This window comes from Conger conger, chromosome 1 (assembly GCF_963514075.1).
Source record: "Conger conger chromosome 1, fConCon1.1, whole genome shotgun sequence".
In the NCBI taxonomy this organism is placed as follows: Eukaryota; Metazoa; Chordata; class Actinopteri; order Anguilliformes; family Congridae; genus Conger; species Conger conger.
Genome location: NC_083760.1, coordinates 79,497,119 through 79,520,642, shown reverse-complemented (window position 1 = coordinate 79,520,642; position 23,524 = coordinate 79,497,119). Strand labels below are relative to the sequence as shown.

Genomic DNA, 23,524 nt, shown 5'->3' with positions numbered 1-23,524 from the left:
ACATTGTCACAAATTAGCATACGCTAATTTACATTTCTAAACATCGAGCTCATGTGCTAACGTAACTCGAGAAACAGGCAAACAATGTCTAAAATACATTTTGGTTCAGCTACCTATAAATTAAGAGATTGGTTTAACTGGTGTACCCCAGCCATTACTCGTGTACAGTTAAGTGGCGTGCATAATTTACATGGCAGGTATGTATCCGCTACTCACCACTAGATGGTAATATACACAACTGAGGAGATAAACAGTCCATTTGCTGAAAATATCCACCTATTTGATGTGGATGGTCGGCCCATTTCCTGTGTGGTACATACACACTCTTCGGGAACAGGGCAGTCACAGTTTAAAAAAATGTGACGGGTCTGTATCATGATCAAAATTTTAGAAGATGGGGAGGCCACTGAGGGAGGACCCCAAAAAATTGGGTGCAAATCTGCATTTACACATACAGCCCATGGTATCCCAGACTGAAAATTATCTGAGGGAGAGAGAGAGAGAGAGGGCTGTATAAATTGGCAAGAGAGGGACCAAACACATGGGACACCAGCTCTGAAAAAAAAAAAACATGTTATTTTTATGTCATGGCCTAATGATGCTGCCAAAAAGAATGTGCTATGCGGTGGAGCTGTACGATAAGGCTTATCTCTGGTGCCAGGCCCAAAAAGATAAGAGCTGTCTGCTGAGGGACTGTAATGTAATGTAATGTAATATAATCCTGTGCCACAGCCTCGGCCTTCAGTGTTAGGGGAAAATGCCATTGCCTTCTATGCACCATTCAGCCTGGGCAGCATTCATTTTAACCTACTTATGATGTCTAGTAATGGCTTTTCTTGTCTATTGTGTACTTAATCTCCTATCTGCAAAGTATCATTTATTAATTGATAGCACAAGTATAATCTTTATTGTTTATCTATGTGCCATACCATATAATAAAAGTTTGCAATATATACAGTATACAATGGGATTATATATGTTATACAGTGGCTTCAGAGCTTCAGAAATCCTTCAGGACAACCATCCCAGCAGCACTCCATCAATAAGGCTTTTATGGTAGAGTGGCTGGACAGAAGCCACTCTTGAGTAAAAGGCATATGATGGACTGCTCGGAGTTTGCCAAATGGCATTTAAAGGACCCTAAGCATGAGGAAAAAGATTATCTGGTCTGATGAGACAAAAATTGACCTCTTTGGGCAGAACCCCAGGCACTGCTCATCACCTGGCTAATACCATCCCTACGGTGAAGCATGGTGGTGGCAGCAGCATGCTATGGGGGTGCTTCTCAGCAGCAGGGACAAGGAGACTGGTCACAAATACAGAGATTATTGGCACCCTTGATAAAAAAAGGCTACATATAATAAACAACACAAAATAATCTATGTTGTGCACATTTCATGTTTCAATGTTTTTTTATTCAGTAATCTCATTATCTCTGAAAACCATAGGTGTCGAAGTTAAATTGGCAATAAAATCTCAGTCTAAAGGAACTATATTGCGTCATTCCACAACTTTGAAAAATTACAATTCAAAAGAGACAGATGGTAATTGACCATCACAAGTCTGATAATGAGTACAAATATATATATAAACATACCACTTAGCACTGTAAGGGTAATGATTTTTTTGTTTTAATGGAAGGGTTGCTTGCCAGAAAGAGGACACAAGTGCACCCCTACTATTATTGAGAACCTTAAACAAAACCTCATTGGAATTATGACTGGAAGAGAGTGCTATTGTGAAATAAGACCAATATTGAATGTTTTGGCCATACACACCATCAACATATTTGGAGGCAGACATCAAAATAAAAATCCACTCAAATGGTTAAGTGAAAACAACATCCATGTTCTGCAATGGTCATCTCAGCCTCAGACTTAAATCTCATCATAAACATTACATTACATTACAAGGCATTTAGCAGACGCTCTTATCCAGAGCGACGTACAACAAAGTGCAGATCAAACACAAGTACAAGTGCGAAGAGGACCTGAGAGGACCTAGTGTAACCATACAGATACAATCAGAACCCTTGAAGAATACATCAACTTCCAAACTAGCATACCGCAGTTGGCAGCTAGAATACCCCGAGTACAACAATACAATAGCTAATACAAAAAAACCAAAAAAAAAACCAACAATATCTATACAACTATATATGACATATATAAGGCTAATCATGGTGGCGAGTTAGGGACGGAAAGGTGTAGCCTGAAGAGATGAGTCTTCAGTCTGCACTTGAAAGAGGTCAGGGACTCTGACATCCACCGGGAGGCCATTCCACCACCGTGGGGCCAGGACAGACAGCAGTCGTGAGCGAGAAGTGCAGGTGTGGCGAGGGGGAGGTGCCAGACAGCACGAAGTGGCAGAACAGCGGGGTCTTGCTGGTGTATAGGTCTTGATAAGTGATTGAATATATACAGGGGCTGATCCCTTAACTGCCTGGTACGCGAGCACCAAAGTTTTAAATTTGATGCGAGCCATAACAGGCAGCCAGTGGAGATTGCTGAGCAGGGGGGTGACACGTGAATGTCTGGGAACATTGAATACCAGACGGGCTGCAGCATTCTGGATCAGTTGTAGGGGTCTGATGGCAGATGCTGGAAGGCCAGCCAGCAGAGAATTGCAATAGTTCAGGCGGGACAGGACCATTGCCTGGAGCTGAGTGGAGTAGGTGGTGAGAAAGGGTCGGATTCTCCGGATGTTGTACAGGAAGAACCTACATGCCCGGGTCAGAACCTGTGGTCTGAGCTGCAGAGGGGGGCCCATCAGCACAAACCCAAGGATATCAATGATTATGAAAAGTTCTGCATGCAGGCATTCCTCAGAAAAATCCCTCCAAATGTGTTCTCTAACCTCATCACAAATTCTAGGAAAAGACTCTCAGCTGTCATCTTTGCCAGGGGTGGGTGCACAAAGTATTAAACCAGTGGTGCCAATAAATTTTAAACCTGTTTTTTGTAAAATGTATTTTTTATAAGAAAATTTTAAGACTTCGGTTGATTCAGTTGAATCATTAATAAACCCTTTACACATGTTGCTAAATAATAATATGGTAATAACGGTTTGGCATAATTTGGGCATAATTACAGTATTTTCTGTGCACATTTATCAAGGATACCAATACGTCTGGAACCCACTGTAAATCTTGCAATGCCCATTACTATACAGTAGGCTATAAATGTCTGACTAAGCATGATTCTTTCACATGCAGATTACTGTGCTTTTCCATTGCTGTGTTACAGAAGTCATCTACTGCTGATGTCAAACGATTAAAAAAAATACTTTAATTATTATGTAACCATGTACCTATTTCTAACTTGCCCTATTAGCTATGAATTTGCCAATTTCATTTTTCCATCGCGTAAAACGGCCAGTGTCTCAATTCAAAAACAAACGGCGCTCAGGGTTCTATTCTTGAATTTACGGTATTTTGTCTTACTTCCGCCTCAAGCTCAGCTACTCCACATCACATCCGTCAACAACTCACCGGGAGAGGCAAGCATCTTCTATCACCGACGTGAGTATCGTTTGTTAGTAATTATTATGTATGTATTAAAACCTTTATTAGTGATTTTATTTTCATGGATAATCATAGCACTTGTGAATAACCCTTCCCAAAGAACATCGGAATACAGAGCGAGTCAAACATTGGCGTAATTTCGCTAGCAAGTTGAGTTAGCTGGCTAGCTAGTCTACATCATCTTAGCAACAGTTTAAATAGTCCAGCCATTATTATCCACATTACTAGTTACACCATTACCGAAATCAGCTGAAGCTGTGCCTCTTGACTCATTAATTAATTAATTCCTTTTCCGACCGTTATGTTGTGTTAATGCCTTGAGTAGTACTTAGTACTTTCTTTCCCCTGTCACATGACATTGGCTCTCCGGCACTAATTATTCACTGGTCTAGCTGGTTGTTTAAAGTTGGCAAAGATATGTTGAGGTGGCTGGATGCAGTCTTTTCAGTAATTTAATTCTACAGTACTACCATACTCGGCTAACGTGACTTTCTGCGTGAATTGTGTCCTGTGCCTTGTCTTCCTTGTGGAAACATTGCCGTTGTCAAGTGACTAAAGAGTTGGAGCTGAGATGGAAGGAAAGGGCGAAGATGCCTTCGACGTGGAAGCTGGGGAGCCAACCACAGGAGGGTTTGGAAAGTATGTTGGAAAGTATGCACATTATTTATTATTATTTCTTATAATTTTCTTCTTCTTCTATTGTGTTTATTTAGTTAATACATTTCATGAAGAATCATTATACAGCAAGACAATTGGCACCATCTTATGAATGATTGAACGTGATGTACTCATGTTTGGGCTGACGCTATGCAGTCATCCCGACAAACCGGACTTGTACGTCGGTTGACTGTTTGTTTTTGCCCCTCCCACTAGGCTGTTGCCGAAGGGACTCTCGGGCAGCGTGGCGAAGGAGTGGTTTGACCGCCGTCGCCTGGCAATAAGGCCGTGGGTGGGGTTTGTCGACCAGCGGAAATTCTCCAAGCCGCGTACTTTTGGGGAGCTCTGTCAGAGAGTGTTGCGTAACGTGGACAACTACCAGAGCAACTACATCTTCATCTTCTTGGGTCTCATCTTGTACTGCATGTAAGCGTAGCGCGCGCTGCGGTCGTCACTGTAACCGTAACTAACTGCAACTGACACTTTGAGGGAAGTTTACACAAGGCTTCAGACGACGCGAGAATCGCACCATTATGTCCTTTGGCATCATTTACTGCTCTCTAAATATTGATTATTCCATATTTACACTTACTGCACACAGTGCTACGTCATATAAATTACAGTAGATGGATCAGACAATGCCCATATTGCATTTCAGATACACCGAGCAGAATCCTTTGAACCCGATAAGTTGACGGATCTTGCCGGAACTTCTTGGCAGACACAGACACTCGCACCCCCCCTCCACAACAGTCCTTTGATTTTGTCTTGTTCAGTGGAGATGTTATTTGGGCAGTGTCACCGGGGCATTGCTGTAGCTGATGTCACTGGTATTTAATTATGTTGTGAGTGTGCTCACTCTCTTTGAACAGATAACGAGTGTAAATGTTGCTCCTCACTGTCAGTGATGAAAGGGTTCTGCTAATCCACAGAGCTGTCTCAGAGCTCCAGCACCAATTCTCAGATTCTTTATAGTTCTCTGAAAAACCTATTCCGACTGGTGTGATTGATGGCCCTCTTAGCCAATCAGGATTATTTAATCGATGCTTGCAAATCTGATAATTGGTGCTGACACAAGGAAAGTGGAATGTCAAACAAGGGTCACAATTTATCTTCATTGTGTCAATAACGTCCCTGCAAATTCACGCACCCATACTCGTGTATAAGCACGCATGCGTGCGTTTGTATGGTAGAGCCTTTGCACAGAAGCGCAGTTTTGCGGCATGGATGTTTTTACTCCACTAACCCGTGTGTGATTGGTCCCTCAGCATCAGCTCTCCCATGCTGTTGGTGGCCTTGGCTGTGTTCGTTGGTGCGTTCTACATCATTCACCTCCGGTCCCAGGACTCCAAGCTGGTTGTGTTGGGTGAGTCCGTAAAGCAGATCGGACGGTCGGTGGAAACGCATTTTATACGATCAGCCACAGTAGTGGTCTGGCACTTGAAGCACAGCTGCGAAGACATGCCTTTTACTCATCTAGTTGATAGTGCTAATGTTTGTTTAACTTGCTGTATGTACCTGCCCATAGTATATAAACATATACTAAACAGTATAGGCACAGTTCATTGGGAGAGGGGAGAGGTCCTTATTCTTTGCTTTGGGGTTGCTAAAGATGACTAGGTTGTACACAGCTGCCAAATTTGATTATATGAAAGGGATTGGACCAACGATAAAAAATAGAAATCGTTTACGTTTGTATAAATGTGGCCATATGGATGCATGTTTGTAATTCCAGTAAAGCTAGTTGAGACTGAAGAATTGACAACTTGGGATTCCAGTGCTGGCATAGATGAAAAAGGTTTAGAGGAGAAAAAAAATAAAATTCCCAGATGCAAATGGATGCAGCCAAATTTGAATGTGGGTCATACTGTGTTGTCCTTCGTATTACACTGCGGTGGGAGAAATAGAAAGCAGGACACCACCAAACCTGAAGACTCCCATGAGTCCCTGGGGCCTGCAGCAGGAGTGGCAGCCAATAGCACGGAGCTTTCTGGCTTTAGTTTGACGCTCGCAAAAATGACCTTGCACCTCCTGCGCTGTTAGCTGGATCCACACACACTGCTCCTGCATCATAACGGCCGTTTAAAACTGAGGGCTAAAGTTAGCGATAAGATGGGGTTGAAAATAGAAATAAGGGTGGGGGGAAGTGATGTGCACATAATGATGGTGCCCCACTTATACTTGTAGTGCTATACCGCTTTCAGAAATACAATGATGAAACTCAATATACTGTAATAGTCCCGCAAACATTATTTCGTTCCATCCAAATGTGCCTGCACGGCTTTACTGGCAGACTGAAGAAGTCTATTTGGAGTAAAAAAGCCCTTCTCGCCAATTAAATGGCAATTTCTGAATTGCCAGGCCATTTCTGTTAAAAACTTTTAATAGTTGACTGGAACATTTTTGGTGGCCAGGACAGAATGAGGGGATTCAGGTGGATAATGGGGGCAGTATACATTATAAGTGCTGTGTAAGTATCAGTATCTTGGTGGTTTCTACTGAACATGGCATGTTTCCATCATGGAGTTGTTAAAATACTCAAGGAAAATGGTATCTGACTGTGTGTTCTGATTTATTACATGCACGCAAGTGTATAATTTAAGTAGCTGATTGGTGTACAGTTCACACGCCTTGTTTCAAGGGCTACACTGACTGCTGACTAAAAAAGATGGCACAAAAACTTGCTGAACCAAACGTGTAATTTGACACTTCTGCCCTAGGGAGAAGAGGCAGAAAAATTCTTTGTAACGGCAAACGCGATTACTTGTTCATCAAAACTGACGCGATATAGGTTGATATTGGAGGCACCTTGGTGCTCAGCCCCCTTAAATAGACCAAAACCCCAAGACCTAGCTGGAAGTAGGCTGCCCTGTTAGCACACTGCTAAAGGCTAAAGCAGGTGAGTGGTCACCCTGTTCTCGTGGTGAGCGGTGAGAGATCGTTGGCTTTTCTCTCTTCCAGGGAGAGAGCTGAACAAGCCACACCAGATGGGTCTGGCCGGGGCCGTCTCCCTTCCTGTCTTCTGGTTGGCTGGAGCTGGAACTGCAGTCTTCTGGGTACTGGGTGAGTATGGCCAGTCTTTCTTCTACCCTATCTCTCTCTCTCTCTCTCTCTCTCTCTCTCTCTCTCTCTCTCTCTCTCTCTCTCTCTCTCTCTCTCTCTCTCTCTGCCTGGCTGTGTTTGGGCTTCATGTCGCCATGTGGTGTGTCTCTCTGCTCTCTGCTGTGTTATTTGTCTCTGTTATCGGAGTCGCACCAGCCTTGAGCGCGGTACCAGTCTGTCTGAAGCCGTATGGGCGGCCTGTAGCGTAGTGCTTAAGGTACATGACTGGGACCCGCAAGGTCGGTGGTTTGATCCTCGGTGTAGCCAACATCCACACAGCCGTTGGGCCCTTGAGCAAGGCCCTTAACCCTGCATTGCTCCAGGGGCAGTGTGTATCCTGCTTAGTCTAATCAACTGTACGTCGCTCTGGATAAGAGCGCTTGCCAAATGCCAGTAATGTAATGTTATGTAATGAAGCGGAGAGCGTAGCGGTGTGTATGAAGCGTAGAGCGTAACGGTGTGTCTGAAGCGGAACAGCGTGTCTGAAGTGTAGAGAACATAGCATGTAGCATGTAAGAGGATGGTGGGCGTGATGCGTGTTTGTCACGCTGCTCTGCGAGTGGGAGTCTCCAGCCGGACGCTGCTCCACGGTGCTGGTGTTTGTCACGCAGCTCTGTGAGTGGGAGTCTCCAGCCGGACGCTGCTCCACGGTGCTGGTGTTTGTCACGCAGCTCTGTGAGTGGGAGTCTCCAGCCGGACGCTGCTCCACGGTGCTGGTGTTTGTCACGCAGCTCTGTGAGTGGGAGTCTCCAGCCGGACGCTGCTCCACGGTGCTGGTGTTTGTCACGCAGCTCTGTGAGTGGGAGTCTCCAGCCGGACGCTGCTCCACGGTGCTGGTGTTTGTCACGCAGCTCTGTGAGTGGGAGTCTCCAGCCGGACGCTGCTCCACGGTGCTGGTGTTTGTCACGCAGCTCTGTGAGTGGGAGTCTCCAGCCGGACGCTGCTCCACGGTGCTGGTGTTTGTCACGCAGCTCTGTGAGTGGGAGTCTCCAGCCGGACGCTGCACCGCGGTGCCGGTCTTTGTCACGCCGCCTTGCTCTCATAAATCCCAGCAGCCTTGCGCTGTCACATTCTGCTGAGTGCACAAAGCCGCGGGTTTACCGTCACATCTGGCGAGCCCCGCGTCGAAGGTCATCCTGAACATATCCCATAATCCTCCTCCTCTCCCTCCCTCCTGTTCTCCTCCTCTCCCTCCTCCCCCTCTGTCCTGTGATGTGCTCCTGGGACCCTCTTCCTGTCCTGTGATGTGCTCCTGGGACCCTCTTCCTGTCCTGTGATGTGCTCCTGGAACCCTCTTCCTGTCCTGTGATGTGCTCCTGGGACCCTCTTCCTGTCCTGTGATGTGCTCCTGGGACCCTCTTCCTGTCCTGTGATGTGCTCCTGGGACCCTCTTCCTGTCCTGTGATGTGCTCCTGGGACCCTCTTCCTGTCCTGTGATGTGCTCCTGGGACCCTCTTCCTGTCCTGTGATGTGCTCCTGGGGACCCTCTTCCTGTCCTGTGATGTGCTCCTGGGACCCTCTTCCTGTCCTGTGATGTGCTCCTGGGACCCTCTTCCTGTCCTGTCGTACAGGGGCCACGCTGGCTGTGATCGGCTCCCACGCTGCGTTGCACGAGGTGGAGAATGGAGACATGGAAGAGATCATCATGGAGCCCGTTTAACCTCCGGATCAAGAGCCTCTTCAGTTCCAGCGTTCACCTGCCTTGCCATTACGACATACATGTTACACTGACTTACCGACTGGTTAACTGACTGACTGCATGACACTTGTGCATACAGACGCATACAGAACCAGGCACAAAGACAGACTGACTGACCCACTGATTAATGCCCTCTGTATCAGGCCCTGATATGCGGAGAAGATAACAAGTTTACATGCATTACCCAGCTTGCACATTCATATATACCCACATATTCAGTATATTTACCCATCTTGCACTTTCATCTTCGTCTAGGCTTTTTAAGTTCCTGTTGAAAAGGGAACCTGAGATACTTTCAATCACATTAATACAAATTCAGTATTTGTGAATCAATTAATTATATGCTTCAAAAACAATGGGCATTAATCGGTTAAATTTAGGAAGGCCTGCCACCTGTTCTCGACCTTTAATACCGATGTATAATAAAGGTTATACCACATTATGTAACTAAGATAATATTCATGTTCCGATGATAATATTCAAGTGTGCTATAGCTGAAATGTGCGCCAGAAATGTCAGCTTGTTTGTCTTCACTAGGCATGTATAAAATGGGTTTTTGGCTAAAGTAAAAAAAATGCTATTGCAACGTGTGTGAACAACGCCCTCTACTGAGTTGCATTTGTAAAGGCAATGGTGAAGACGGTAAACAAATTGCCTTCTTTTCTTGCGAATGTGTAGTGCTTTATGAATCCATATAGGCATTTTTAAGGATTTAGTTAATCTTGTGCAAAATTTGGTAGAAATAATTTATCAATTCTTTATGATATTTGTATTAAATTGATCAAAAGTATTCCAGGTAGTCTTTATGCCAAATGACTTGATATCCGTGTGATCACCAGGTTGAATCAAAATAGGTTTACCTGTAATCTCCGCCAGGTGTAGTCTGCATTGAGCAAACCTTTCATATCTTGACTATTCTCTGGACTTTCCGTCACAGATTGTACTGTACTGTACCCGGCTTACTGTACTTAGCATGATGTTCTGTCATTTAAAGCTGCCTTTCTCTTCAAACCGTCTACCTGCTTGGACAGTTCTGTTTCTATTCAGTCTTTGTATTTATATTGACTGTTGGGAAGTGCAATAAATTATTCTTCCTGTAGCAGTGTCTTTGTCAGAAGTGTGTGTGTGTGTGTGTGGGCGCACGCTTTTGAAGGTGCGCGCTGTTTATGAGTAAGACCGTATGGCATGGAGTGTTTCCTTGGAAACCTGCACGCCATAGTTTTATCCCTTTAACTTGCCCATTCTGTCATTTCTTTGTCCTCCCTTCTTACCCCTCCCTCACTGATTCTGACACATCACTGACCCTCCCCCCTCCCCCCCCCACCTTGCCTGACCCTGTGACCCTGGCACCATGACAACCCTGTGAGTTTGTCCCATCCTTCTGTTGCCTAGGAAATGACCTTGGAGAATTCCCACCCCCACTGGCCCCCCACCCCTCAAACATGTCCGTGCATGCACACACATACACACACACACACACACACACACTGCGGCAAAGCCAAGCGATCGATATTCCATTATACGGGGTAGCAGTTGGGGAGGGAGAGGTGCATTGCAGTGCGCTGCGAGGAGATATGGGCGCTACAGGGAGTGTGTGTGTGATTGCACATATTTAAGTAGCGCACGGTTGTGTGTCTGACCAAAGCTTCTTTCCTCTTTTTTTTCTGTAAGACAAGAAATTCAACATTTTTATTTAGGGGTATGTAGCTAAAGTCATTGCATAGTATAGGTCATCATTTAAAGGATTTCCGTGATGAGCTCTGAAAAGTCAATTTGAACACATATCGTCAATTTATCCATTTTAGCTAAATGTTGCCAATTGAGTAGCATAACGACATGGGATAATTATGTAAAACAGTAGAGTGTGCTGTTATGTGCATGTGTATTTATGTCCTTCAGTTTAAACCACAGGCCTGGTTTAAACCAGTGACAGGTATATGAGACAAAGACGATATGCCGTCGTCATCTCCTGGACTTGACCGCTTCCTGGAATTCTCTAAAACCAGTGTGTATTGGACACTTTTGAGATTTCCCCCAATCTGGAATGGCCGGACGTGATTGCAGGCATCTCCTCGCCACAAAGTCATCCATCAAACGAAAAAGGGCAGATCGGAGATGTGTGCTGCCAGCCACCCTTCTGCGTTCTGCGGTCCACCCGCTGAGCTGCGCTGCCATTGGACGATGTCGGAGGGCTACACTTCAAGCGTAGCGGGTGCCCGGTCGACCAGGGAAGTCTCCCTGGCCTTGCCTCCCTGGGCAAAGCTTTTGCCAATTTTGCTAATTCTCCCCACGGGAGTCCCGGGCACAGTCGCCGCTGGGGCTGTCAAGATTTCATTCCGGACCGCGGGGGACGTCGCTGTCCCAGGGACTAAAGCTTGTACATATCACCTGGGAGTCCCCCTGGCCGCTAACCGTGAAATTAAACTGTTTTCAGTCACAGCCAGAAATCATATAATAGCAACACTTGGATGCGATCTAAGTGGGTGTGCATGCATGCGTTAATGCAGTTCGATTAAAATGGATATTACTAAAAGTGTTAGGCCTACATTTGTTTGACTTTGGATCACTGCCACATTTCTGTGTCCAGTCGTAACCAGCCCCTTAGCCATTTTGGGAAGGACTGGGTTTAAAACAGGATACTTCAGGCTCCTGCATTAGATTCGTAGAGCACACAGATGGAGGAGCACATTGTTCGGAACATGTAAGCTACATTGAGGAATGAGCGCAAAACTGCTTCGTGGGTTTTTATGTTTATACAGCAATAGCCTACACTAACGTTAATTTGTGCTATAAATTCCAAATTTGTCACTAAACGTCCAGCTTTGGCTGTAAAGCCTTTGTTGCTTGCCAGCCTGTTTCTGTGACTACATCTGTTAAAACTGAACTTTTCCCACAAATAACAGTGGCTCTAAATGTACTGCAATAAAAATGCTAGTGTGAAAAAGCTTGTGTGAAAGCAGTATACCTTTTTAAATTTAAATGTAAAAAATATTTGAATGCTGCCAACATTCAACAACAAAGCAACGTATGGCAGTAGGCTACTGCGTGATATAATGTACTGAGCTTCCCCATGAGGAAATATGAATCTAGGATATCTTTACCTTTTTATTTTCCACTTATTCTACAACTCTCATGTCTCTTCACAGTGCCAGACTAGAGTCAAGCTCAACAGGGTCTTCTTTCCCCGTTGATTCCGCCAAGCCCGTTCCCTTGGCTGTGGTTTCGCAAGATAGTAGGTAGGGAAAGTGGGAATCTCGTTCATCCATTCATGCGCGTCACTAATTAGTGTACTGTAGGTAGTATGTATTTATTGTGACTGTGTGTTATTGTGGATAGGCATTATGTGCAGTGCTACATAATACTACCGTTTGTACACTGTTCGCTTGGTAATTTGGGATAGCAGGGCAAAATGTCTTTTGACACATTTCATAAGCTACTAAGCTGCATCGCATCCAAACCTTATATTTAATGCTTGCGAGGTGATGTAAAAGCTTTCTGCGTGGCTTCATAGGGCCTATATTTTTTGAAGTGCATTTTCACTAAAGCCTAGTCTACAGTACAATGCTACATCTAAATGACTAAAATACTATATAAAATACACATCTGGTATTTTATTTTACGTATGTTTATTAAATTATTTCAAATATGTGTATTATGAGCGTAATATGCGTTTCCCTGGCAAGTTATTTTGCCAGATGTTAATTTTTGTACATCACAATATCAGCATTTAGACCAATTTCCATCATTTAAACATGTGGACAAAATATCTTCAGGACACATTTTTAATTGAATCCAGGTGTGATAATTTGAGATGAAGAAATAGAGGCACAGTCATATAAAAAGCAATACAGACAGTAGTAGGTTGTATTAAATGTTCTAGATGTTTTATTAGTGTTGGTTTCCATTCCCTCTGACATGTTTTCTACGGTTGTCATTTTCCAGTTCCCCTTCCAGAATGTTCTGAGGCAGATACAGGCCAGAGCAGCTGCTGATCTGATCTCCGGTAGAGACACTCGGGCAGAACAGGTCTGTTATGGGCTGTACGTGACACGATCATTGTCGGCAACATCAGCAGCAGCAGCGGCGGCGGCTGTAGTAACAGTAATGTTGTTTTTATTTCTTTACGTTCGCGCCATCACCCTGCTTTCTTTTGCGGTGGCATTTCTGAAAACCCAACCAAAAAAATGAAACTTAAAACCAAACAGGAAAAAAAGAGATGATTCTTTTCTAGGTAGTTGTTTTCATTTGTTTGATTCTTTTGCAAGTTGTTTTTGTCCGTTATTTTGACATTTCTATTAAACTGGAGGAGAAATATTTGTTTCCTAGAACACACAGAAATATGGATCTTGTTTTTGGGGGTGGAGTGGATACCAAGGACAATGGTTCACACCGTGCACACGAGAGACAAAACTGGGGTGCAGGGAGAGAGGGAGGGGGTGTGTTTGGCCTTGCCCGGGAGAAGGAACCAGCTATCCCACACCCCTTCCCAGCGTTCAGCGAAAAATATAAATAAAATCCTTAAAAAAACATCACTGTGGCTGAACTGGAGGGATAAAAAGGAGCACAGAGAGAAAGAGAGAGAGAGAATGTACTCTATTTCCCTTTTTTAGCAGAAGTAGGTGAATATTAGACGTTGACTGAGGCCAGCGATAAGGCTCTTGTTTTTAGTGTATGTCTGTGCTCATGGGCGGAGCAGGGGAACACGCTCGAGGACAAAATGTGAGGTTGCCATGGGGGAAATGTCCTATTCGCAGAACTGAGAACAGTCCCATTAGTCAATGGCCATTCACCTTTACATAAACAACGAGCAGCTGTGTGCGGAGGTGTATTGATTTGTGCGCGCAGCGCTCCTGTGCGCACGTACAGTGTCATAACAGGCAGGAAACATGTTCAGAGGGCGGAAAGGGTTGCTGTAGACTCTGGTTATAACGCAACGGGGGGAGAGAGAAGACGGTTATTGCTTCCTTTCCTTTCCTTTTTTTTTTGTCCTCCCTGGTAACTCTCTGATCCTGAGTGTGTGAGTGATTGAGGGGAGTGGCTGTCATTTTGTGTTTTTTGTCCTATTGGTTTTCTATGGGGGGGCGTTTGGTGGTGCGTATTGAGAGCGGTGATGTGAAGCAGAAGAAATGAAGGATGAAGGAGGGTGAGTATACAAGTATTTCACCAATCAATAGTATGTTTCCTTTTCCACCCAGCCTGCAGGGAGAGAGAAAGAGAGACAGCGTTATGACAAGGCTCATCTGGGGGTATGGTGATTTGCATTAATCTGTGTTGTAACCAAGGTGATGTGTAGCAGCCATTTTGTGTTCTGAAAGCTCCGTATGAATCAGTGCTGCAGGTAGATGGGGAAAATGTGTGTATCCAGTTCAATTCTTGAGGGATTATATTCACAGGCTGAGAAAACCAGGAAACCAGAAAGCCTACCAGCAACTGTCAATGGTTCCTCAATGACCATTGTGTCTTTATACTGGAACATTTATGTTTAAACTTGGTCAAGGGACAGGACTGCCACCTACTGGCCTATATATGCCACTTCCAGCATCCTGCCTTTCTTAGGAAGTCTTGCATCCATTACTACTACTTCATCTCTTAAGGTTGGCAAAACAGAGTATTAGTGCTGGATGCCCTGATTATTTTGTATAGTGTACTTCTGCATTTAAAATAAGAAACATTTTGTATTTTGGTACATGAAATTTTGCTGTATTTACCTATATCCTCTATAATCCATGGCAGAGGTACAGTACATTCTTAGGCACTCTATATTTATTTTATATAATAAATTCTACATTACTGCGTCAGTAGAAAAGAGCAAATCTTAAATAAAATAAGATATTAAGTAATAGACGACTTTTTAGATAAAATAGATGGATGTGATTATCTGGTTAGCCAGAAGCAAGCAAGACTGCAGAAGTTCTCCAACATTTTTGGTATAACCTACCAGCTGCAGTGTACCAAAGAGAATTGATGCAGTTTTTAAAACAAAGGGTGGTCACAACAGATATTGATTTGATTTTGTTTTTAAATGTTCACTCTATGTTACACTTTTGGTAACTGTTAATAAAAGTTTTTAATGCGTCTTGCTTTATGACTTTTTTTTACATGTGCCTAAGGCTTTTGCACAGTACTGTATGTGTGTATGAAAGCATGTGTGCATGTGTGCCCTCGTGTGCATGTGTTTGTGTGTGTGTGTGTACAGTATATGAGCATGTGTGTACATGTGTATATTTGTATGCAAGCATTTGTATATGCATGTGTGTATGTGCATCTGCATGCATGTGTATGTTGTGTATATGTGTGTACGCATTTGTATGTGTATATGTGCGTGTATGTGTGTTTGTCTGTGTGTCCGTGTATGGGTGTGTGTGTGAGTGTGTGTGTATGTGTGTGTGTGTGTGTGTGTGTGTGTGTGTGTGTGTGGTGTTTATACCTCCAGGGTTCCTGCGCAGGAGCATTTTTCGTATCTCATCGTACACAAAGATGAGGAAGCTGTAGGGGAAGGCGCAGAACCACCAGCTGGGCCTGAAAGAGAGACACAAAGTGAGGACCACCGGGTTTACACATTAAAGCGAGTACCGCCAGGTTTACACACCAAAGTGAGGACCGCCAGGTTTACACACCAAAGTGAGGACCGCCAGGTTTACACACCAAAGTGAGGACCGCCAGGTTTACACACCAAAGTGAGGACCGCCGGGTTTACACACCAAAGTGACGACTGCTGGATTTTACACACCAAAGTGAGGACCGCCAGGTTTACACACAGCTGCCAGGCACCACAATCCCACTGAAGTAAACTTTACCACATCACTGCTGTAACCATTTACACCCTATTATTGTGAAGGTATACAGCTTTAGGGAGCCCATTATTGAGTGCCTTATTATTATTATTGAGAAATGAACGTGTGCATAACAATGAATTCAATATTTGTTTTACAAAGAAAGGCCAGGCCTGAGCATGAGCATGAAAATGATTGGTCTACATTTGCATTACAGCCAATGGCAGCGTGTGTGAGTTTATGAAAAGAAACGGCGGTCTGTGTTGGCCGTTGCAGGCGTGTGTGAGGTTCAGCAGGGCCTTACTCACTTTAGGGGGTACATTCTGAGGGCCACGTCCATGCCAGGGCAGTAGGACAGGAAGGCAGCCAGAGCCGTCTCCTCAAACAGCCCGAAGATGAGGATCTTGTTCCTGCGGGGAGCGTAAAGGCAGACTGAGACCTGCGTTTGGCGGTACACACGCAGAGCCACGGGAAGCTCCATACACACATACACACAGAGGCTCGCAGAGAGCCACAGACAGCTCCATACACGCATACACACACGGAGGCACAGACAGCTCCATACACGCATACACACACAGAGCCACAGACAGCTCCATACACACACAGAGGCAGAGAAGCACACAGGCAGAGGGACTCATAGAAAGAATCAAGCTGAGAGACATTAACTGACAGAAACAGTCAGAGGGGCAGGCTGAGAGACAGACGGCAGGCCACAGACACGGATGGACAGACTCACTTCATGCCCTGCTGGAAGACGGAGTTGCGCCTGGTCTTGCAGACGATGACGTCGGCCCACTGCACCACCACGATACTGACGAAGAAGGCCGTGTGGCACGTGAACTCCACAATCTTCCTCTGCTCGTACGTCTGAGGGTGAAACAGGGTCGATAACGCACCACGTCTCTCTAAAATAGGTCTCAATCATGAATTTCCTCCCCTACAATGAGCATGCTTATAATCGTATCGATTACGCTGACATCATCATTCACGTGCCTCGGCAATGCCACCGCTAACATCCGTCAGTTTAATTTACATTTGAATGAACCGAGTGAAAGAGAGCGCAAGAGAGAGAGGGAGAGGGAGGGACGAAGAGGAGGGGGTTTGAGTTGACTTCTTCAAGGGAGAGAGAGAGAGAGAGAAAGAGAAAGAGAAAGAGAGAGGTACTAAGGTACTGACCCACTGCTGGCCATAGCTGTCCTCCAGGTCGTTTACTCATTTTAATTTACATTTAAATGAACCGAGTGAAAGAGAGCGCAAGAGAGAGAGGGAGAGGGAGAGGGAGGGACGAAGAGAGAGGGGGTTTGAGTTGACTTCTTCAAGGGAGAGAGAGAGAGAGAGAGAGAGAAAGAGAGAGGTACTAAGGTACTGACCCACTGCTGGCCATAGCTGTCCTCCAGGTCGTTCACAGCTCGGTCGTCCCAGTTGAGCCGGATTCCTACAAGAAACGTGGGAAGGAAGCCATTTTCTGCCAGGATCACAAAATAGCTGAAGAACCCGCCCAGGGCCTGGATCATGCCTGCAGAGGGAGGGAGAGAGAGAGAGAGAGGTGTCATAGTCAACACCTTGTCAAAAAAACACATTAAACTATCACTTGAGCTCAATGAGCTCCCTGAGATCAGCCTGTGAATTTCTGTACATGGTACTGCACTACAACAATGAGGAAAAATAGCGACCTCACCACCTTTGTCAGGGGTCAGGGGTGAGGACAGAATCAGGGGCATGAGGCCTTGGGAGGTAGGGCAGGACCCACCTATCTGTCCGTAGGCAATGCTGATCAGCCTCTCGTTCACCAGTTTGTCCACACGGGGGTTCCTGGGCTGCCTCTTCATGATGTCACTCTCAGCCGCCTCATAGGCCAGGGAGATGGCTGGCACCTGTGGGGAGGGGGGAGTGGCTTCACTTGCAAATGCACAAAGATTATGGGGGGAAACCAAGATGCATTGCTAATAAGGTAACATAGGCAACAAGGGAAACGTGTTTCTGTGCTGTGTGTGTTTGTGTGTGTATGCATGCGTACGTGCATCCATTTGCATGTGTGTACACATGCATGTGTCTGTGTGTCTGTGTATGTGTGTGTGTACGTGCATGTATGTGTCTGTGTGTGTGTGTGTGTGTATGTGTGTGTGTGTGTGTGTGTGTGTGTGTGTTTCTGTGGGTGTGTGTGTCTGTGTGTGTGTATGTGTGTGTCTCTGTGTGTGTGTGTGTGTGTGTATGTGTGTTTGTGTGTGTGTGTGTGTGTATGTGTGTGTCTCTGTGTGTGTGTGTGTGTGTATGTGTGTGTTTGTGTGTGTGTGTGTATGTGTGTGTCTGTGTGTGTGTGTGTGTGTGTGAGTGTATGTGTGTATCTGTGTGTGTGTGTGTGTGTGTGTTTCTGTGTGTGTGTGTGTGTGTGTGTGTGTGTGTGTGTCCAGCTCTCACCATGTCAGTGCCCAGGTCGATACACAGGATGGTGATGGTGCCCAGGGGCAGGGGGATGTTGATGATGATGAACAGGAGAAAGGGTGTGATCTCTGGGATGTTGCTGGTCAGGGTGTAGGCGATGGACTTCTTCAGGTTGTCAAAGATCAAACGACCTGCAGGGACAGAGCCCAGGCAACTTCAGCCTCCTCTCCTCCCTCTCATCACCCTCTCCTCTCCTTCCTCTCATCACCCTCTCCTCTTCACACTCTGTCTCCCCCACCCATTCCTTCTCCATCCCTCCCCTTTCTTCTTTCTCTCCCAAACTGTCCTGTTTCTGACTGGCCATCACATTCAGCCTCTCTTCTCTTCATCTTCTTTTACAGTTCTCTCTCCTTCCCTCTCTCTCTCCCTCTCTCTCTCTCCCTCTCTCCTTCCCTCTCCCTCTCTCCCTCTCTCTCTCTCTCTCTCACCCTCTTCCACGCCGGTGACGATGGAGGCGAAGTTGTCGTCCAGCAGGATCATGTCGGCTGCCTGTTTGGAGACGTCGGAGCCGGAGATCCCCATGGCGACGCCGATGTCGGCCTTCTTGAGAGCGGGAGAGTCGTTGACGCCGTCCCCTGTCACAGCCACAATGGCGCCCTGGGACAGAAACGCGGGGTTAACACTGACGTACACTCACGGGGGGCCACGGACGCTCCCACCCCCTGAGCAGGGTGAAGAATCATATTGTTCACACCCCCGTCCATGTAATACTTGGTAGGGCTTTCCAAATTCACAGAATGTCACGGCACACCGCTCACAGAAGTGAGCGGCATCCTGACGCTGATTTGACACGTCAACAGTAGGCCTAAATGTTTTCAGTTAGGCAATATGCTTTTTAGTGACATTTATTTTGGCTTCTGTGAAGGAGATTTGTTCATTTAAGTTTTTTAAGTTCATTTGACGTTTTTTAAAAGCCCCACCTGACGACACACCACACTGGCTGGGAAGTGCTGTGCTTGGCTGCTGTGTGTGTGCTCGTGCTGTGGCCTGTGGCAGGGCCCTGGGACAGAGGGGTGGGGCAGGGATTAGGGCAGAGGGGTACCTGTCTCTGGCATCCCTCCACTATGATGAGCTTCTGCTGAGGGGAGGTCCGGGCGAAGACGATTTCGGTGTGGTTCCTCAGGATCTCGTCTATCTGGTCCTGGGACAGGTCCTTCAGGTCCGTGCCATGGATTACACAGGCCTTGGCATCCCTGTTACAGACACACACACACACCTCCGGTCACTCTGTTTCAGTGATTCTGTTATTCATGTAAAGGGAGCCACAGTACCAGCAGGAGTGCATTTCTCTCAGCAGGACTCGGGCCTGTGTGATGCTAGCAGTGCTCTAGTACACTGGGCAGGAGTCTGCAATCCTTCACTCACACACCTGAACTTAAATACTTTTTGAGAGTTTTACACATGGACATGTGTGTGTGTGTTGTGTATGTGTGTTTGTGTGTGTGTGTGCGTGTGTGTGTATGTGCGTGCATGCGTGTGTGTGTGTGTGCTTGTATATGCGTGTGTGCGTGCGTTTGTGTGTGTGTATGTGGTGTGTGTCTGTGTATGTGTGTGTGTGGTGTGTGTATGTGTGTGTGTGTGTGTGTGTGCGTGCGTGCGTTCATTACCTGGGGTTGACCTGGCTGACGGGGATATTGAGCCTAGCGGCGATGTCTTCCACCGTCTCGTTGCCCTCGGAGATGATGCCGACGCCCTTGGCGATGGCCTTGGCCGTGATCGGGTGGTCCCCGGTCACCATGATGACCTTGATCCCGGCGGAGCGGCACTTGCCCACGGCGTCGGGCACGGCGGCGCGGGGCGGGTCGATCATGGACATCAGGCCCACGAAGCACAGGTTGTCCGTCTGGAAGTTGACGTCGTCGCAGTCGAAGGCGAAGCCCTTGGGGTACTGGTCCTCCGGCATCAGGACGTGACAGAAACCTGGCCGGGGAAGGAGGCCACGCCCGCGTTAGGCCCGGGGGACTGCGTGACAGGGGTGTCCAGGGGCCGGCGTGGGTGCAGGTTTTTGCCTTCGTGCGGCACTACAACTCCGGATTCGACGAATTGACGAATTGCGGTCAAGACCTTTTTGTGCTGGAACAAAAACCTGTGCGCACCCCAGTCCTTTTTGGATAAGACTGGACACTCCTGTTTGTAAGCTATATTACAACTTACCTATAAAGTATGTAGTTGATACTGATGCTGTATTATGACTGAGCTACAATATTCTTATAAGTCAGTGCACATTGTTTTTGTAGAAGTATCTACTATGTACTTAATCATGTTGATATTACTGATTTGCCTTTTCATTTGCCTTGTATTTATTAGACATATTTTTCTACTGCTGTAGCCTATCCACTTAGAGTTATGATGCGTTGTGTGTTCAGAGATGCTCCTCTGCATACCACTGTTGTAATGTGTGGTTATTTGCGTTACTGTTACCTTCCTGTCAGCTTTGATCAGTCTGGCCATTTTCATCTCTCATTAACAAGGCATTTCATTTCTGTCTGCAGAACTGCTGCTCACTGGATTTTTTTTTGTTTTTTTGCACCATTCTTTGAAAACTCTAGAGACTAGTGTGCGTGAAAATCCCACGCCCAGTTTCTGAGATACTCAAACCACCCTGTCTGCCACCAACAATCATTCCATGGCCAAAGACACTTAGATCACAGTCCCCATTGTGATGGTTGATGTGGACATTAACTGAAGCTCCTGACCCGTATCAACATGACTGTATGCATTGCACTGCTGCCACACAATCGGCTGATTAGATAATCTCATGAATAAGTAGGTGTGATAAAGTGCTCGGTGAGCGTATGTGTGTCCCTCTCACCCAGCACCCTCTCCCCCAGGCCACCCAGAGCGTATGTCTCTCACCCAGCACCCTCTCCCCCAGGCCGCCCAGCTCCAGGTACGCGTTCTGGAAGGCCTCTTTCAGCTCCTCGTCCATGGGCTGCTCCTTGCCCTGGATCATGATGGTGGAACAGCGGTCCAGGATGCGCTCGGGGGCTCCCTTCATCACCAGGAGGTAGCGGTTGTCGTTGGGGTCCTCCGTTTCGTGTACGGACAGCTGCGGGGGTCACACGAGGCGGTCGTCAGGTTCGGGCAGCCTCGTTACTCGCCGTGTCAGACCGTCAGTCTGAGTGTTTGACCGTTAGCCTGTCACGGTGATCTGTGTACTGGGGTCAGGCCTGAGCACGGTGTAGGGAGAAACGCTCGGGAAAAGACTACACCACACCAGGATAGCGCCAGTACAGCTGCTGCATTGTTGGAGAACACATGTATATAACCCAACAAAGCAAAACCGGCCACACTCTCACTCCCTCTTTATCTCTTACCTCCCCCGTCCTCAGGAGGACCTGTCATTTCCTGTCATCCTGCTCACCCAGTACAGCTGGCTTCTCACACACGGCTCTGTGCAATGTTCAGCATTAATTCAACTCCAGCATGAGGGTAAAGTACCTTCTAGCAGAGCTAATTTAACACTGGACATTTTACCCTCACGACGCGCAGTGGTCTCTAAACGGTGTCCGAAATAGCCTCCTAACTGCCGCGTCCTCAAAAATATGGACTGTCTCCTAAACATACTGCCTTCTTATATTACAGTTTTTTACAATCGTTTTCACACTTGTCTCAATACCATGTCCACTTTTTCAAAACTCTTCACACAGTGTGCTTTTGAAACACACACCTGAGCAAATCAGTTAACATTTGGTGCAAAATGAACTTCAACCACCAAAACACTTAATATTTCACCCAAAAGTTACTCTTGCTGCCATAACTATAGCACATGCTTTCTCCCATAAGACTACTTTATCACTCAATGTTCAATGAACTACAAAACACAAACAACTTGGAGCATTGCTAAATACATATATTATGTGTTTCCCTTTCCTCTATTTTTGCATCCGCAAATATTTCAAACCAAGTAGCTAAAGAAACTTTTGATCTGTTGGTTTGCCTCTCACAATAGACAGTAAATTTACAGTAAACTGTAAATGAATGAATGTTTTACTATATTGGAAACCCAGAATAACTATTTTTACTGTGTAATGTAAAACAATATATGATAAAGAAACAAATCACAAAAGCAACAGTATTCTTCAGAGGGTTTACAGTATTTTGACGTTTGTTCTCACAATGCAATATACTGTAATTCAGAAAAGAAAAAGACAATACAATCAGTTTCTCAAAATACATTACAATCAAGAACAAATACATACCAAAAAGCAATATTTTCCACTATATACAGTAATTTGCACATATATTGTCTGCCTATCAGTATCAGAAGTCTACTGTTGGCCTGGCCCATCCATCCTGTCCTCTGCATTTGGCCATAGATTTTCATCAACATCACTCCGAATGTTATCTCTTGCTATACACCGAGGAAAACATCTCTATGCGTGCCTTTTCCAGCCCTGGATGTGTTCCACTGTTATGTCCATACACCCAGCAGCCATTGCATCTAGAAGTGACATCTGTTCATGTGGGTGGTGGTCCTAAACCTTCACATATACCTTCATAAACTTCATATTGGTACCTGAGTTTCTTGACACCCTCAGAGTTCCTGTCAAAGGGGACAGTGTACAACTGTTTCATCCTGATCTGATGTTTCTGTAACACTCTTGAAATGGTTGTAGTGCTTACACTGTCAATGTTTGGAAATATGTTCTTGTCTGCGATTATGTTGTTGCGTATTTCTTTTAGCCTGATGCTGTTGTTGACAATGACCATCCCAACTATTGTATCCTCCTGTTGAGGTGTAAACATTCTTCCCTTTGTGTGTGACTGTGTGAGGTAACCGCTGGGTCCTGTAGTGAGTCAAAGACAAATGTGCACTGATACATCTGCTTTTTCTGGAGACTTCTCAAATCACAGTAATGCTGTAATATACACATCAATTGAACTCCTTCAGTCAGAATGCTGCAAATACTGTATAGTACTTGTTGGTTTGCCTGAAAATCCTCACTATTGAAGAGACTGTGGATCTAGGCAAGTTTGGTTGACCACATGATCAATGACTGTGGCTCTGATTTCATCAGACACAACTGCTCTTCCACGATGTCTTCTTCCTCTACCTCTGGCTGCATCCATTTTCCCCACCAAGGCTAAAGAATGCAAATGCCAATCCAAAGGTGGCCCCTTTTGTATATGTGGTAACGGGGCACAGACAACAAACACCTGGGTAGGTTGTTCACTGAAATGACAGCCAGGTGTTTCAACAGTACATATACAGCAGTAATAGTGGAAAAATCTCTTCAGTGACAACTACATCTATATTTATCCTATATACATGCACATTTCAATGCAAGTATGATCACTTTTGTATAGATGGTAACAAGGCTG

At 45.7% G+C, this 23,524-nt stretch overlaps 2 protein-coding genes across 4 annotated transcripts in view; one reads left to right on the top strand and one right to left on the bottom strand.

The window, feature by feature from the left end:
* Positions 1 to 3,452: 3,452 nt before the first annotated feature.
* rabac1 (Rab acceptor 1 (prenylated)) lies at positions 3,453 to 10,080 on the top strand. 2 transcript variants are annotated; one of them, XM_061247505.1, is made up of 6 exons: positions 3,453 to 3,520; positions 4,073 to 4,162; positions 4,397 to 4,606; positions 5,449 to 5,546; positions 7,142 to 7,243; positions 8,854 to 10,080. In XM_061247505.1, exons 2-6 carry the CDS (start codon positions 4,095 to 4,097, stop codon positions 8,940 to 8,942), a joined length of 567 nt encoding a protein of 188 aa, XP_061103489.1. In that variant the 5' UTR covers positions 3,453 to 3,520; positions 4,073 to 4,094; the 3' UTR covers positions 8,943 to 10,080. The 2 variants fall into 2 exon arrangements, with proteins under 2 accessions (XP_061103489.1, XP_061103479.1); XM_061247495.1 differs by having other exon boundaries at positions 3,457 to 3,520; positions 4,073 to 4,174.
* Positions 10,081 to 12,839: 2,759 nt separating this feature from the next.
* The window catches only part of atp1a3b (ATPase Na+/K+ transporting subunit alpha 3b), a 34,062-nt gene continuing 23,377 nt past the window's right edge, over positions 12,840 to 23,524 (bottom strand). Inside the window, exons 11-21 of one of the 2 annotated variants that reach the window (XM_061236946.1) lie at positions 21,056 to 21,248; positions 19,807 to 20,119; positions 19,242 to 19,392; positions 18,628 to 18,796; positions 18,176 to 18,330; positions 17,508 to 17,631; positions 17,128 to 17,273; positions 16,494 to 16,624; positions 16,063 to 16,164; positions 15,409 to 15,500; positions 12,840 to 14,177 (exon numbers count right to left, since the gene is read on the bottom strand). In XM_061236946.1, coding sequence (XP_061092930.1) covers positions 14,149 to 14,177; positions 15,409 to 15,500; positions 16,063 to 16,164; positions 16,494 to 16,624; positions 17,128 to 17,273; positions 17,508 to 17,631; positions 18,176 to 18,330; positions 18,628 to 18,796; positions 19,242 to 19,392; positions 19,807 to 20,119; positions 21,056 to 21,248 — 1,605 coding nt within the window. In that variant the 3' untranslated portion in view covers positions 12,840 to 14,148. The other variant, XM_061236954.1, reaches the window with a different exon arrangement.